The 13,924-nt window shown below is 41.7% G+C and overlaps 1 protein-coding gene across 1 annotated transcript in view; it reads left to right on the forward strand.

The window, feature by feature from the left end:
* Positions 1-486: 486 nt before the first annotated feature.
* Positions 487-13,924, forward strand: part of LOC139210504 (RAC-gamma serine/threonine-protein kinase) — a 45,910-nt gene continuing 32,472 nt past the window's right edge. The window contains exon 1 of the mRNA XM_070840506.1: positions 487-781. Within this exon, the coding sequence (XP_070696607.1) occupies positions 736-781 (46 nt within the window). The 5' untranslated portion in view covers positions 487-735. The remainder of the gene's footprint in view (positions 782-13,924) is intronic.

Genomic DNA, 13,924 nt, shown 5'->3' on the forward strand with positions numbered 1-13,924 from the left:
GCTTTTGCACACAGCAAATCCTGCTCACAAGAACAAAAAAGGATCTATGAATGAACGAGAGGTAGAGCTCAGGGATATTTGTTAGGCAATCAAGGTCAGTTTTTGCTTCATCAAGAGCTCTGCAATAATTCATCCTGTTTATACAAGAGAGCGTATGAGCGATAGAAAGAGGAACTGGGTGTAAGATTGGGTGTGGGGACAGCGGAGCAGGCATTTGTTCTCATAATAACTAGCTGTTTGTCTTGTCAGATTGTATGAAAGGGTTTTGGAGGGAAAGAGGGGAGAGAGGGAGCAGCAGAGGACGAGAAAAATAAATCCATGCCTTATTTTTTATGTTTTTTTTTCTCCTTTCACTTCCTTCCAGGCTGAGTCACTGCTGTTGAGGAGGAAGGTCTGGAGAGGGAACGAGAGAGGAGGAGGAGGAGGAGGTGGAGGCGGAGGGGGAGAAGAAGAAGAAGAAGGGAGGGAGGCAGGGAGATAAGCCACAACAGGAAGCAAAACGACACACACGCACACATACACACCGCCTGTTTGTGTGTGTGTGTCTGAGAGGGAGACTGCGCGAACGAGAGGGTGAACGGGAAAGGAAGGGAGGGAGAGTGACGCGGAGGCTGGGAGAGCCGCCCCCCCCTCCTCTCCTCCTCTCCCTCTCTTTCTCTCCTCTCCTCCCCTCCTCCCTCTCTCTCTCTCTGTGGAGCAGGCGTGTAGCGGCATCAGACTCTGCGTGAAGGAACCATGAGCGATGTCACCATCGTTAGAGAGGGATGGCTCCAGAAACGGGGTAAGTACATCCAGTACCTCTCCTCTTCTACTCCCCTCCTCTGTACCTCTTCTTCCCTGCCTCTTGTCTAGACTGAGGGCCTGGCTGTGCCTGTCCACATGTGCCGGTGGGAGGATGTGACTGTTTGCGATTGAGTGCGTGTGTGTGTGTGATCACATGGATGTCTGATTATCTAGTGTGCGAGTGTATATGTGTGTCTCTTTTAATATAAGCTTGGCTTGCTGTTTGTTTGCTAAGCCTCTATGTGCTCCAGTCAGGTTGTGTCTGAAAAAGACTGTGTGCATGGGTATGTGCATGTATTTGTATGCACAAATGTGTGTGTGCAGTTAATAACATGTACCAGGCCTGTGGTCACAGGGCTCGTGGATAGTGTTGTGTCAGGCCAGTGTGTTTACAAGTCTGTGAAATCAAGTTAGTTCTGTCTCTGAGGTTTTATTTAACGTTGCGGTGTCTAAAGGTCATAGAAAATTCTCAATGGTGTCATGGAGAGTCATATGACTTTGGGTTGAGGGGATGGTTGGGGGGTGTTAAGGCACTCACACCACATCCTGCTTACAACCAACTGACTGAGAAATAGGAAAAAATGTTGTAATAGTTGAAGAGCATGTAGCAAAGATAGTACTTCCCTTTTCTCAGACATCCACAGCTTGTGCTCAGTGAGCTGTTGCTGCAACAGGTGAAGAGTCATTTGTAACAGGGATAAACTGAACCAGAAACAGCCAAAAAGTTATATACTATAACTCACTGAGTGACTGCAGCACTGACTGTAAGGCACTTTAGGACTGAACATTGCTCCCAAAACCAGGATTTCATGGTTCTTGTGTCTGCTGATGCTGATTCCTCCAGGCACAAGTGTACGTCTCTGTAAATGTGCATGTGCATTTTAGGGAGAGAGACTCAGGGATAGAAAAAGGGCAATATCCAGCCTTTAAGGCCAATGAGCATCATCCCCTTGTCTATGTGGTGGTGTCTAGGAATGTGTTAGGCTAACTGTTGGACAGGAAGTGACATGGATGCATAACAGACAGCAGGCTTCTGGGTAATGTAGGCTAACACTAAGGCACAGCAGGAGAACATGTTGGACGACAGAGTGCTCCTTACTCATGGAGTGGAAGCTCTCTCTCACTGCGTCGCACACACACAAAATTACAGTACACGCTCTGTAAAGCTGAAGTAGAGGGGAGGATCTTTCTCCATGTGTGCCAGCAAGCCAGTGTGATCCTCAGACAGTCGTCTGTGCATATTAAGAGGAACACATCGCCCCCAGTCACGACACAGCTCTACCAGTGTTTGTCGGTGTGTGAGAGAGATGGAGATAGAGGTTGTAGGGAAGGAGGAGGTAGCGGTGGTGGTGGGGGGTTTGTTTGTGTCAGGAATATGAATGTTTGTCTGCATCATATGCTAAATCATTGTCTGTATTTGTGCGTGTGGAGAGGAGCAGGGTCAGGGTGCTGACTCACTGTCCAGGTCGTGATACAGCAACGACTGCAGTCTTAGTCATTAGACAGCTTTTTACTGAAAGGAAACAGCGACCGGGAAAGGTAGAGAAACCTCTATACACACACACATACACACACACACACACACACACACACAGAACCCTTTGTATGATTAAGATTACATGTAGTTGTGTTTTGACTGTCTGGAAGGCCCTGTACTTTTTTTTCGTTTCGTTTTAAATTGAGCGACATGAAGACGGTGACACGTAAAGAGCGGCAGATGAGAAAGAAATTGTGGTGAAATGATGAATAGAACTCTATGAAAGATAGATGCTCATGTGCGTCTTGGATGCATGGCCTTTCAATAAATGAGTAATAAAAAAGTTATAATGAGTGTCAGAGGAGTACCAAGATATGTGCTGAGTTCTTGCGTCTTGTTAGCCTATTAAGCCATGCAAGTTAGATGGGCAGGGATGTGACTCTTTTCATGTTAGTGAGTAAGTAATGTATTATCTCCACTCCTATTTGTATATGCAGGTAAACGCTTGTTAAAACAGGTTGTGTTTTTGGTAATCCCATAATTAATCATTTTATGTTAGGTTAATTGGTTGGTTAGGTTATATTTTCCTCCTGTAATTCCGCTCTGCTGAACCTGTTAAGTATATGGTGCAAGTTTGTTGCCAAAAAAGTAATTTAGTGATGATTTTATGGTTATTTAGAATGTATTTTTTCTCGGTTCTACTTACGCAGTCAGGCCATCATTTTATAGACAACTTAATGCACAACATCGATTTATATCGACATTGTTGTAAATTTTATTGTCGGAGCAACACACTTGTACATAAATTTCACATGTGCTCTACTGATGTGATGCTGTGGCTGTTCAGGACTTACTGTTCGCTGCTCTATAATATATGGCTCAGGCACAGTTTGGTATGAAAGAGCTGTATGCAGAACCCCACATTTTCACAGCATGATGCTTTGATGGTGCTATGCACAGAGATTTTATTGTGCTTGTGATATGTTCACTTCAGCACAGGAACCCTGTGTACTTTAAATGTATGTGTAGACTGAGTAAATTAAATGTTGATGTTGAGTCATACCAGTGGCTGCACAGTTGTGGCAACTTGGTGCGGGAGTTTATTTTACCCTTATTTGCCAGGATGGCTAATTGATAGTAATGATGAGGATTTTTAATGTTAGTCAGACCAGAACAAAGCTTAAAAAAGTAGAAAATGCACACTTACAAATGGGTCTGGCAATAAAGGGAAATGATTGATTGAAAGAAAGGGTTTCCCAATCATAGCACAAAGTGTTGGTGGTGACTTCTCGTTCATTCAGCCTCATGGAGATGCTCGCCTCTCTGTGCGTTTTATGAAGGGACTGTGTGTATCTGTGAGTGTGTAGCTTTTGTTTGACAAGCCGCCAACCATTAGAATAATTGGTCGAAAATGACAGATGTGTACAGCACAATGCCACACACTAACACACTAGCACATGTCGGTGGATGTTGATCACTGGTGGTGGTGGTGGCAGCAGTATGTCAGATTGTCAATAGCAGTGGAAAGAAAAGAACAAAGAAATGAGGGCTCTCCTCTCTTGGGCTGCTAATGTAAAATGTACTGTAACAGCATAAAAGCTTTAGTGTTTTTCTTTATAATTCCCTCCTTTTCTTTATTCCTTCAGCACTTTAGCCAATCAGTCCAACTTAAAACACAAAGTGTTTCGCATGTTATAAAAGATCAATGAGATAAAACACACAACCAGAACAGATGACACTAATAAAAACAAGCATAAAAATGTTGTAAAATATAACGAGATCATCAGAGCAAACATCTCTACCTATTTTACGTAAACTCAAAGTCAGTCATCTTGAACATAGAGACAAACCTTAGGAACATCATCCCTGCAAAGTACACCACAGTATGTCCTCAGATGACCAAGCCTTTTAGTTCTCTCATGCTCACTACCATGGCGATAATTTCCTTCCTCCTTTCATTTAATCAGAGCAGGGAGTGCATTCAGCTGCATCACTTATTTATCTTATAATGAACAGAGGATAAATACCAGAATCTGTGAGTCTGTGTAAAGGCAACAGAATTGCATGTAAACCAAAATAACCAATGTCTAAACAGATCTAAATGATTAAGACTGAATGAATAAAAAAAGATACTTTGAATGACAGATGCTTGAAAATCTGTCAGATAGATGTGAGCTGCAGATGTAGCCTTGGAAGGATATTGTGTTGTGGAGGTGAAAATCAGATGTTGCTCTCCTTTCAGTCAACAGAAGTTACAAGGCTGTTTTATTGCACCTTAAACATCTGAGTTTGAAGAGAAGTCCACCTCACTTTCACCCAGGCCAGGAGTTTACCTTCTGTCAGCCCATGTGAGGCCACAGAGGTCACCGTCAGCCACTGTAGTCGAGGATACTGTTACCTCCACCAGCATCGGCCCACACAGCAGTCAGCACAACAGATGGCCAGGAGGGAGGAGAGGAAGAGAAACACTGAAGGAGAGAGACAGGGAGAACACCATCATCTTTTCTTTGACATTTTCTGTCCCCCCAGACGTGTTTCTTAGCACAGTTACTAATCAGATGAGATGGGGCTATGTCTAAGTGGAGCGGGTGTTGTTACTGACTTGTTTTTTAAATAGTCTTAGATCAATGACTCTTTGTCTCACAGGAGGCTTTAAGCAATCACAAAAATATTGCCAAGTCACAGCCCTTGATGATGGATTGTTTTTATTTTCTGCAGTTACACTTGTTGAGTATTTCTTTCATGAACTGCACAGAAATTGTATCAATTACAAGTGTCACATTATCATAATTTTAATTCAGCAGTTTTAAATGAGTCCAATTACACACACACTACATTTCATGTTTCCTGTTTAGCCCTTTTCAGATATTAAAGATTTTACTACATAGATCTGTTACACTAAATGTGAAGTGCAATTTACAAAAATTTGTCTGTGGTAGCTCAAATAAAGGTTTAAAATATAATTGAATTCTAAAGCCCTCTTTGTGTGGGACTGTAATGAAATCTGCCATGCCCATACCCTGCAACATACAAGGAATTCCACTACAAATAACCTACCATGTTTCATCAAACACCGTCCTCTAATAGTATTAAAATCAGCATCTTAGTACTTGGGAGCGTTTCTCTTTTTTCCTTCTACTGCAGTGGAAATGATTATGATTGATTTCTTTCACAGCATTTTGGGTAAAATTCAAGGGGCTTGTAGTGGCTACAGACACATTCATACTGACATAAAAATGACATGATTTTGTATTGGACATGATTCAGTATGAAATTACATTGCTGCATCCCACACATTGACTGTAATGTTTGCTTTGCATGTCTCAAGCATCTGTAGATCTGTTCTGATCTAGCTCCCTGTATCTTTGCATTGTTTATTGTTAATTCAGATCACAGTATGAGCCCCTTCACTGTGGAAACAGTCAGGAAGTGGCTCCATCAGTTGTTCACCGCCCCCCTGTATGAAAATCCATTTATGTTTCCTGACCTGTCACTTGATGAATCTTGTCATGATTGAATAATTAACATTAAGCCGAAATGCAAAGGAACACACCTATCATCTTTTATACTCTTTTCTTTTCACTCTCCATCTCTACAACTGAATCCCCGTGGGAGCTTTGTGTGCTGTACTGTATACGTTAGACTGCGCTGGGGTTCATCGGGTGCAGTGCAGTGAGGCAGCCATCTTGGCTCAGTGAGTTCAGTGAGTTCAATGTTGCTGGAGGCTGCCTGACTGGCTGGATCAGGTGGCAGTGCCAGATCTCTGATATCAATCACCAGCCGCTGCTGCTGTTGCTGCTGCTGCTGCTGCTGCCGCCGCCGCTGCCACTGTCTGCTGTGTTGCCCTTCTACTTCCCTCCTTTCCTCCTCCTCTCCTCTCCTCCTCCTCTGTCCTGAATCTGCTGCTGAGTCTGTCAACACATCTCAGTCCTTTTATTGTAATTCAACCTCTCTTTTTCTATCTATCTGTCCTGTATCTCCCTCCATCTCCCTGTATTCCTCTTCCTATCCTATATTTCTCAAACTCACATGCATGTATACAGGGCAGTAGCAGACAGGCAGACAGTGCAGGCTTTGTTATGAATGGCATCCTCTTGCACATCCGGAGGAAGTGTACGCTCCAGTGTGGCTTTACAAACTGTCTCCATTGTCCTAAGAATGACTCACTCTACACTGCAGAGAATGGCAGTCAGCCAGACAGTCAGACAGACCGACAGCGCAGCGCAAACAGACAGACTAGTCTGCAGAGCCTACAGACAAACAGCACAGGAACGACAGGCAGAGAGACAGATAGCTTGTGACAGATACAGCCAGCACAGAGGCAGACAACTTGCCAATACAGAAGAGACCTGCAACTAGCTGGTACAGACACCAAATGAAAGACAGATGGGTAACATACACAGACAAGGTGCAGAGAGTGTGTCACCTTTGTATTCAGTTGGAATATGATATTTTTGTTTGGGAAAGTTATTGAGAAGAAAATAGAGATAAAATGCCAGACTACATGTTCTGTATCCGTTCCCTTTTCTTGGAGGAACTTTTGACAGCCAGTCAGAGAATGGGTTTGAAGGAGATGTAACTTTAATTTCTTGACACACTACATCCCATATGCTAATACAGTAGCTGCTTGCAGATGAGCACAGAAACATGCAATAAGATGTGCAATTTCTGAACTAAATGTTTTGAAAGTGTGTAACTCTGCAAACTCAGCCAGTCAATAAGATCAGTGGTAAGTGATAAGCATCCTTGTAAAGGCCATACAAACAGAGCGACGGATTAATGGATGGGTGAGTGAATGAACTAATGTAGAGTGAGGCACTCTTGGATAAATGAATGAATGGATCAATGAATGGAGTGCTGATCACTGCAGAGAGAAAACTTGGATAGAGCAAGAGTGAAGGGGATGCAGGGAGGAGAGGTTAAGTAAGTGAATTAGTTTGAAGTGAGTATTCTGATCATCCTCAGCTATACAAACATTTGATCGGTCTGGATGCATGCACACACATTCATTCACACCTGATTCTTTTGCTTATTATTTAAGTAGCTCCATTACCACCACACTGTACAAAGCAATGTCAAAATCCTGAATTTAAAATTTCAATTTTAAAATACTTTCCTCCATTGAAACATTCACATGCTATAGCCTACATCATGCCTGTTTTATTTATTAGTAATAATTGTGATTGCAGGCACAGCCCAGTCCAAACTTATTGATGTATTATATGTCATCTTTGAGTAATAATTAATGAAATAACAGAGGATGATGGTTTTGCAGTTTGTAACAAATAAATACTTCATCTCTTTTTTTGAACTATACAGTAAAACACCATTTGAACTAAGCTTATTAGACCTCTCGACTGCCAAATACAATATCTAACAAATTATTTACTATGTATTTCTATAAACAGCAGTCTATTAGCTCACTTTAACCAGTGTCACCCACTTGTTGCATATATATTGTTGCTAATGCTAACTCATTTCCTTCTCTGAATATGACAATACAGTTATACATAATGTTATAATGTTATAAAATGTTGCTACAAGAAGGCGGAGTTCTGCAAAGTGTCGGTTTCTCTGCCGATTCAACTTCAGCTATATCATCTGGCTTCTCTCTGCCTCTTTCCACAGGCAACGATTATATGTTCTGTTGTGGTTCATGGCTATCCATTAGCTGCAGGAGCTCCGTCCATACTTGACAAAGCAATTTGAGTTTAAGCTGAGTCCAGATTCTATGTGTAAGTGTGCTAACACACAGATTATACCGGGGGGGTAGTGTGCAGTCTAACATCTTAAAGGTATTGTACGCTGGTTGGAGTAGGCTTTGGGCTGATTAGAGGAGGCAGGTTAGAGTGGGGGTTGGTTTGGCTGATTTAGGCCAACAGATTAGTGCCTTGTGGATAACAGCTAGTGTAAGTGTTGGATGGCAGGAGAAGGACCCCGGAGTGTGATCATTTAATCTCATATTGCCACCTATTTTTTTCTTTGTCCACCCAAGTCCATAAAATATTGACCCATAACTTTTCCTCTAGAGCAATTATAGTTCAACTGTGTTTTTTGTTATCAAAAGCTACAAAATATATGGTGTATTTCTGGCAAATGCTGTTCAGAGTTGTAGAGGCCTGTTCTAAACTTCTGTTTCTCCAGTACTGGGCACTATAGAAAATCAAACATACACTCATTTGGCTCCTTATTAAATAGTAAAACAGTACAGTCTGTTAGAGATGCCTTTCAGGCTGACAACAGAGCATCAGTTGCAGGCTGTTGCTTACTTAAGTTGACAGATTAATCACCATTCCAGTAATAGTTTATATTTGATGTGATAATGATCCTACATAAGATTTACTGTACATGAACCTACATTAACCTGAGCAGGTGATTGTACACCACTAGTGAGTTGTTGGGCACAGAGTTTTTTTTTCCTTTTTTCTTTTTTGGCACAGGAAAAGTGGTTTCTCACAGGGGCAATCACACCACCCATAATGATGGACAATGGTCTACATCTGGTTGCCAAGGGCAACTGGGCAACCACTGTTGCTCTGATTTACATCCTTGATGCATTTTTTCCTCTGTTGCACAAATTTCTATGTTGCCTAATTTGTAAAACATAGCATCAATTCCAGAGAGCATCCTCTGTTACAGAAGCGTATGTGGAGACCATAAAGGCAGCAGCTGTTAGAGGCTATGGCACACACTTGTGCTTTTAGTGTTTTTGAATTGATCACCCAGCCTGTTGGTTGTCAGATAAGACACAGATATCACTAATGTAAAGCAGAGCCACTAACTCAAGTTTAGCACAGAGACTGTGGGAATTGTGTAACGACTGTTAGTCAGCTTGGCTGTGTGTGAAACAAAGACATACTAACACTGCTGTGGTTGTCTGAGAAAAACCTCTCTGTCAAAAACAAATGACAGCGTACCGTATGATGTGAAACTGTTTTTATTTTTTTTGACACTGGCTTGTGGCAGTCCAAAATCTGCCATAATGTAACACAGCTGCTTAATTAAATTTTCTACATTACCATATCATATTTCTGTCTGAATCCATTTAATACCTCACATTAACACATTCTTTAAAGGAAATAACATAACCGTTAATTTCAATGGGAAATATATTTAAATTAACTGTATAATTTTTTTTGTTGTCATACTTTAAGTTATTGGTAATTTGGAGCCCTGTAGAGTTTAATGAATGTTAGTTAACAATTTAATATGTCAGCTAATGTATAGTGCTAAGGCAGCCTTAATATTACTTTCACAACAGCAAAGCTGGAAGGTGTAGCAGTTTATGTGTATGTCACAGATGGCACCCAGATGTGATGTAAAGGTACAGAGAAAGCTTGCTTGTGTTCTGTGACAACCTGTTGAAACATCTGGACATTTCAGTCACATGTGTAAATTAACAGCCACCATGGGCAGCTTTGGTGGGTTTGGTTTGAGTTGGCCTCTGTTATGCCTGACTTAATAGTTGAGCTGCATGCTGATGTCACAGTGGTCAGGTTAAAGGGACAGTCACTCTATTTATATCTTCCCACCTGTAATCTGTCTCTGACAGGATTAACTAAGCTACTAGCTTCAGCCTGCTGTGCTGCACAGACACGCTGAAAATGTGAGCCATGAATTAACACATGCGTTCACAAAGATGCACATTGTGTATAGTCCATTCAAACCACACAAGTGTATAAAATGTGATCAATATTATGATATTCTTGGAATGGAAGGAAAAATATATGTCTGGTTTTAACTGGTTTTAAATGTGTGTGGTTGCATGCACGTCTTCTGAGTGTTTAACAGAGTCTCAGTTATTTAGCCTGATTAAAAACAGAGCAGAAGAAGAGACCAAACAGTGACAGAATTTTTCATCCTCCCTCAGCCCCCTCCATCTCTTGTTGCCAATCTCCAGTCATTAATTAGCTGTCCATGACAAAATTCCCCATTCCCAATCTGACACTAGTGTAGAGCAGCGGACGGCAGTGGTAATCATGTCAGGGAGGCTTGGCTCAATGTTCTGAGGGGGCTAAATGTACCCCATATGGTCCACTGGCTGGGGCCTGCACCTCACCAAGCTCCCATTAAACTAGTGCTTAATACACCAAGGTAAAGAGGGACACACACACACACTAATGCACACACTCAGCTGTAAGAAACAAATCAAGACATCTGACAGGGGATTGGGCACAAAGGGACAGGAGGACAAGGAGGTGGTGTTTGTTTGTGTGTGTGTGTGGTGTGTGTGTCTGTGTTTTGAGAGACTGATGCTGCACAATTGTTGACTTGCCATCTGTCATCAAGAAAAGAGTTCTATCTGCGTATGTGTGTGTGTGTATACAGAGGAAAGATGAGACGGGAAAAGAAAGAAAGAAACAGTGAGTGAGGTGCAGATGTCTCACAGCATAGAGGCTGGAACATTAGGTTCAATGGCAGGCTGCTGCATGAGAGGAGTTGGAGGGGGAGTAGAGAGAAGAAAAGAGGGTGAACATCTGCCATATTCAGATATTGCTCTGTGGTTTGAGTGTTTCTATACAATATCTAGAGTTTGAATATACCTGGGGAACAGCCTGCTCATTAAATATCCTGCAGATCTAAGCAGTCAAGTTCAGAGAGCACTGAATGTTAGTGGAGATTTCACATATATTCTTCAATATATTTGACCAATAATACAGCGGCTTCATTTTTTCATCTTAAGGTTGCTTCTCATCGAGAATAATTTTTTTTTTGCAAAAATTGGTAACATCCTTTGTTAAAATCCTTTGTTAAAATTCTTGAAAATAACCACAAGATAGCCTTGTAATCATCTTTATCTTTCATAAAAATGATTGAGAAACAACTCTCAAGGTTTGTGAGATTGAGATTTGATCCTGTTTTTAAGAGACTCGTAATTACCATCTTTTAAAGCAGAACATCTTTCACCTTCGTTCAGGTTCTTGCTTTATATTAATAAGCAACTATGTATCCTTCAGCAGCCCATAATGGCTGCAGTAGATGTGGTCTATACCTCTTGCCTAAATGTCCTCACAGTGGTCTATAGATTTTTTACATTACTGTCATTAGTGTTGATCATTATTGTTTAAAGAAATATTGAATTTTGTCTGGTCATTCACAAATTTGAAAATTTCAGAGTTTATTCTTCTCCTGATTGATCATTTTATTTATATAAAATTTGAACTTATTTGAACTTATTTCTCTTGAAAATGGAATTTTCGGTGTATTTTTTTTTGTCTTATATTGATTACGACATAGATCACATACACACATCTTTGTTTCTTTTGAATTGTCTCAGAGTCTCAAGTGCCTGATGCCGGCCAGCTGAGGTGGACATGTTGTCAAAACCAGCACCTTAGACAGACAGACGTTACTACAAGACAAACACCAGCTCTCAGGGAAAGAGAGAGAAGTGTTTGCCTTAGATTGACTGACATATAGAGCTGTCTATCACGTCAGAGTGTGATAGACAGGCACATGGCAGTCACTAATTGCCATCACACTGTGATTTTGTTAGTCCAAACTCTACAGTAGTTCATGGAGTTACACTGTCTAATCAAGCAAACAACATCTAAACAAAAGTCACATGGGCTTACGAGAAGCTCTGGACAGTGTTATGGATTGTGCATAAAACATCAGGGATTTTTAGCAGCAGATGAGCCAAACAAACATGATTCCAGTCTTTGTAACTCAGGCATGTCAGTTACGTACGATGGAATTATTGTCAGGGAATCACATGAGGCTGTGTTTTGCCCTTGCTTCATGTTGTAATGTTGTGCTTTACAAGCATGATGAACTGCAGCCAATCAAGTCTGCTTATATCCATAAAACTGTGATTCGTGCAGATATAACCATGCGTCGTACCTGTGGCAAACCTTATGGTTGGAAACATTCGAAAACAAGGACAGATAGAGGTGTCACACTGTGGTCACTTGTTGGTCGCTCTCACCTGTCCAAAATAACAGAAGTTAAAGAGTGAATTATCCAGAGTTTGGGTTAGGGTTAGGCTCCAAAGTTGCCAAGTGTGAATGCACCCTGACGGACAGATGGACAGGCACTGGGGCAGGTGGAACAACAGACAGGCAAGCAGATAGACAGGCAGACAGACAGGTAGCCATGCAGGACAGAGGGGAGAGCAGAGAGCAGCAGTTAGTGAGGTGGAGAGCACTTACTGTCGGCCCTTCAGTGCAGCACATGAATGGAAGCTTTACAATGAGGCCCGGCTGGGCTGGTGTGTGTATGTGTGTGTGTGTGGGGGGTGTTTGGGGAGGGGGTTGCATTTGACAGTAGTTGGGGTATAGTACTTGATTGTTTACTCTTGCCTGCTAGGCTGAGCTATTGTGCTCTAGTGTGTGCATGTGTGTGTGTGTTCATACTTGTGTTGACAGAGTTTACTGTGTGTTAGCGTGTGTGCATGTGTATAAGTTTACAGGCAAACAGGGGAGATATGCAGCACAATGCCTCTCTGCAGCTCTACAAAGTGAGGGGGGCTTCACAAAAGACCAGGGTGGTCATATGTTGTACATACACACACACACACACACACACACACACACACACTCAACCACACGCATGCACACGTAACGCCAGCTGCTGCCCACAGCCCCAGCCCAGCATATCTGAATTAATAATACAGAGCCAACCACTCTGGAATAATAGTGACTCACACACACATAGACACACACACATCCACAAAGCTTTGCACCTGTTCACCACTGCTTGACTGGACAGGGTTGGGCTGGTTAAGCCACACACACACCCACCCACCCACACAGGCACACACACACACACACACACACACACACACACATGCACACACTCGCACACACTCCTTGTTGCCTGTCTGTTGTAGGCAACAGTTAGACAGCTGTGTCTGTCTCCTGACCCTCCCCTGCTTGTTCTGATCGACAGCTACTCTCATTGACTGATTGGTCCAGCTGCCTCACTCTATTCCCCTGATTGGGTGGTTTTACAGCCAATGAGGCAAAAGGAACAGAATAAAAATTTTAATATGAATGCCAGATTTGAATGGGGAATCTCAAAGAAGCCCACTCCTCTGTGCAATTATAAATGCACAATGTAAGAATTACTGAATGGGGGGAAAAAAGGAGGTTAATGACCGGTCAGGTTCCATTATGTTTATTATACTCATGTATGTAAATAACACCATTCTCAAATATCCACAAGCTGAACATAAATGACAGTTGTTATATATAGTCAAACAAAATTATACAACTATTTAAAAGGACTGTTAAAGAAAAATAGATATCATTGGCAGAAAGTGACTTTAACAGGTTCTATACTGTTTTGGAGATGATGTGTTGTGGATTTTATGTAATTTTTATGTCATTTCTGATGGCTATATTTAGAAAAGGATATAGAGTGTTCTGGAAATAAACTCTTACTTAATGTGAACTTCAATGACGTGAAATAACTGAAGAAATCAATTATAGCAACATGCAATGCCATGCAAACGAGAAAGCGGGAATACACCAGCAATCAGTGCAATTTGATTAGCCTGCTCATTGGCTGTGTGTGCCCTTCCTAATCGCATTGGATTCACTCTTTCTGAACACAAGCAGCATGGCATTCCTAATGTCATTGGGTGTTTGAATGCAAGGGCTTTTTGTACTGGTTACCTCGGATTGTATTTTTACCTTCTTGACATGCTAGAAAACATCCAAA

This window comes from Pempheris klunzingeri, chromosome 12 (assembly GCF_042242105.1).
Source record: "Pempheris klunzingeri isolate RE-2024b chromosome 12, fPemKlu1.hap1, whole genome shotgun sequence".
NCBI classification, from domain to species: Eukaryota; Metazoa; Chordata; class Actinopteri; order Acropomatiformes; family Pempheridae; genus Pempheris; species Pempheris klunzingeri.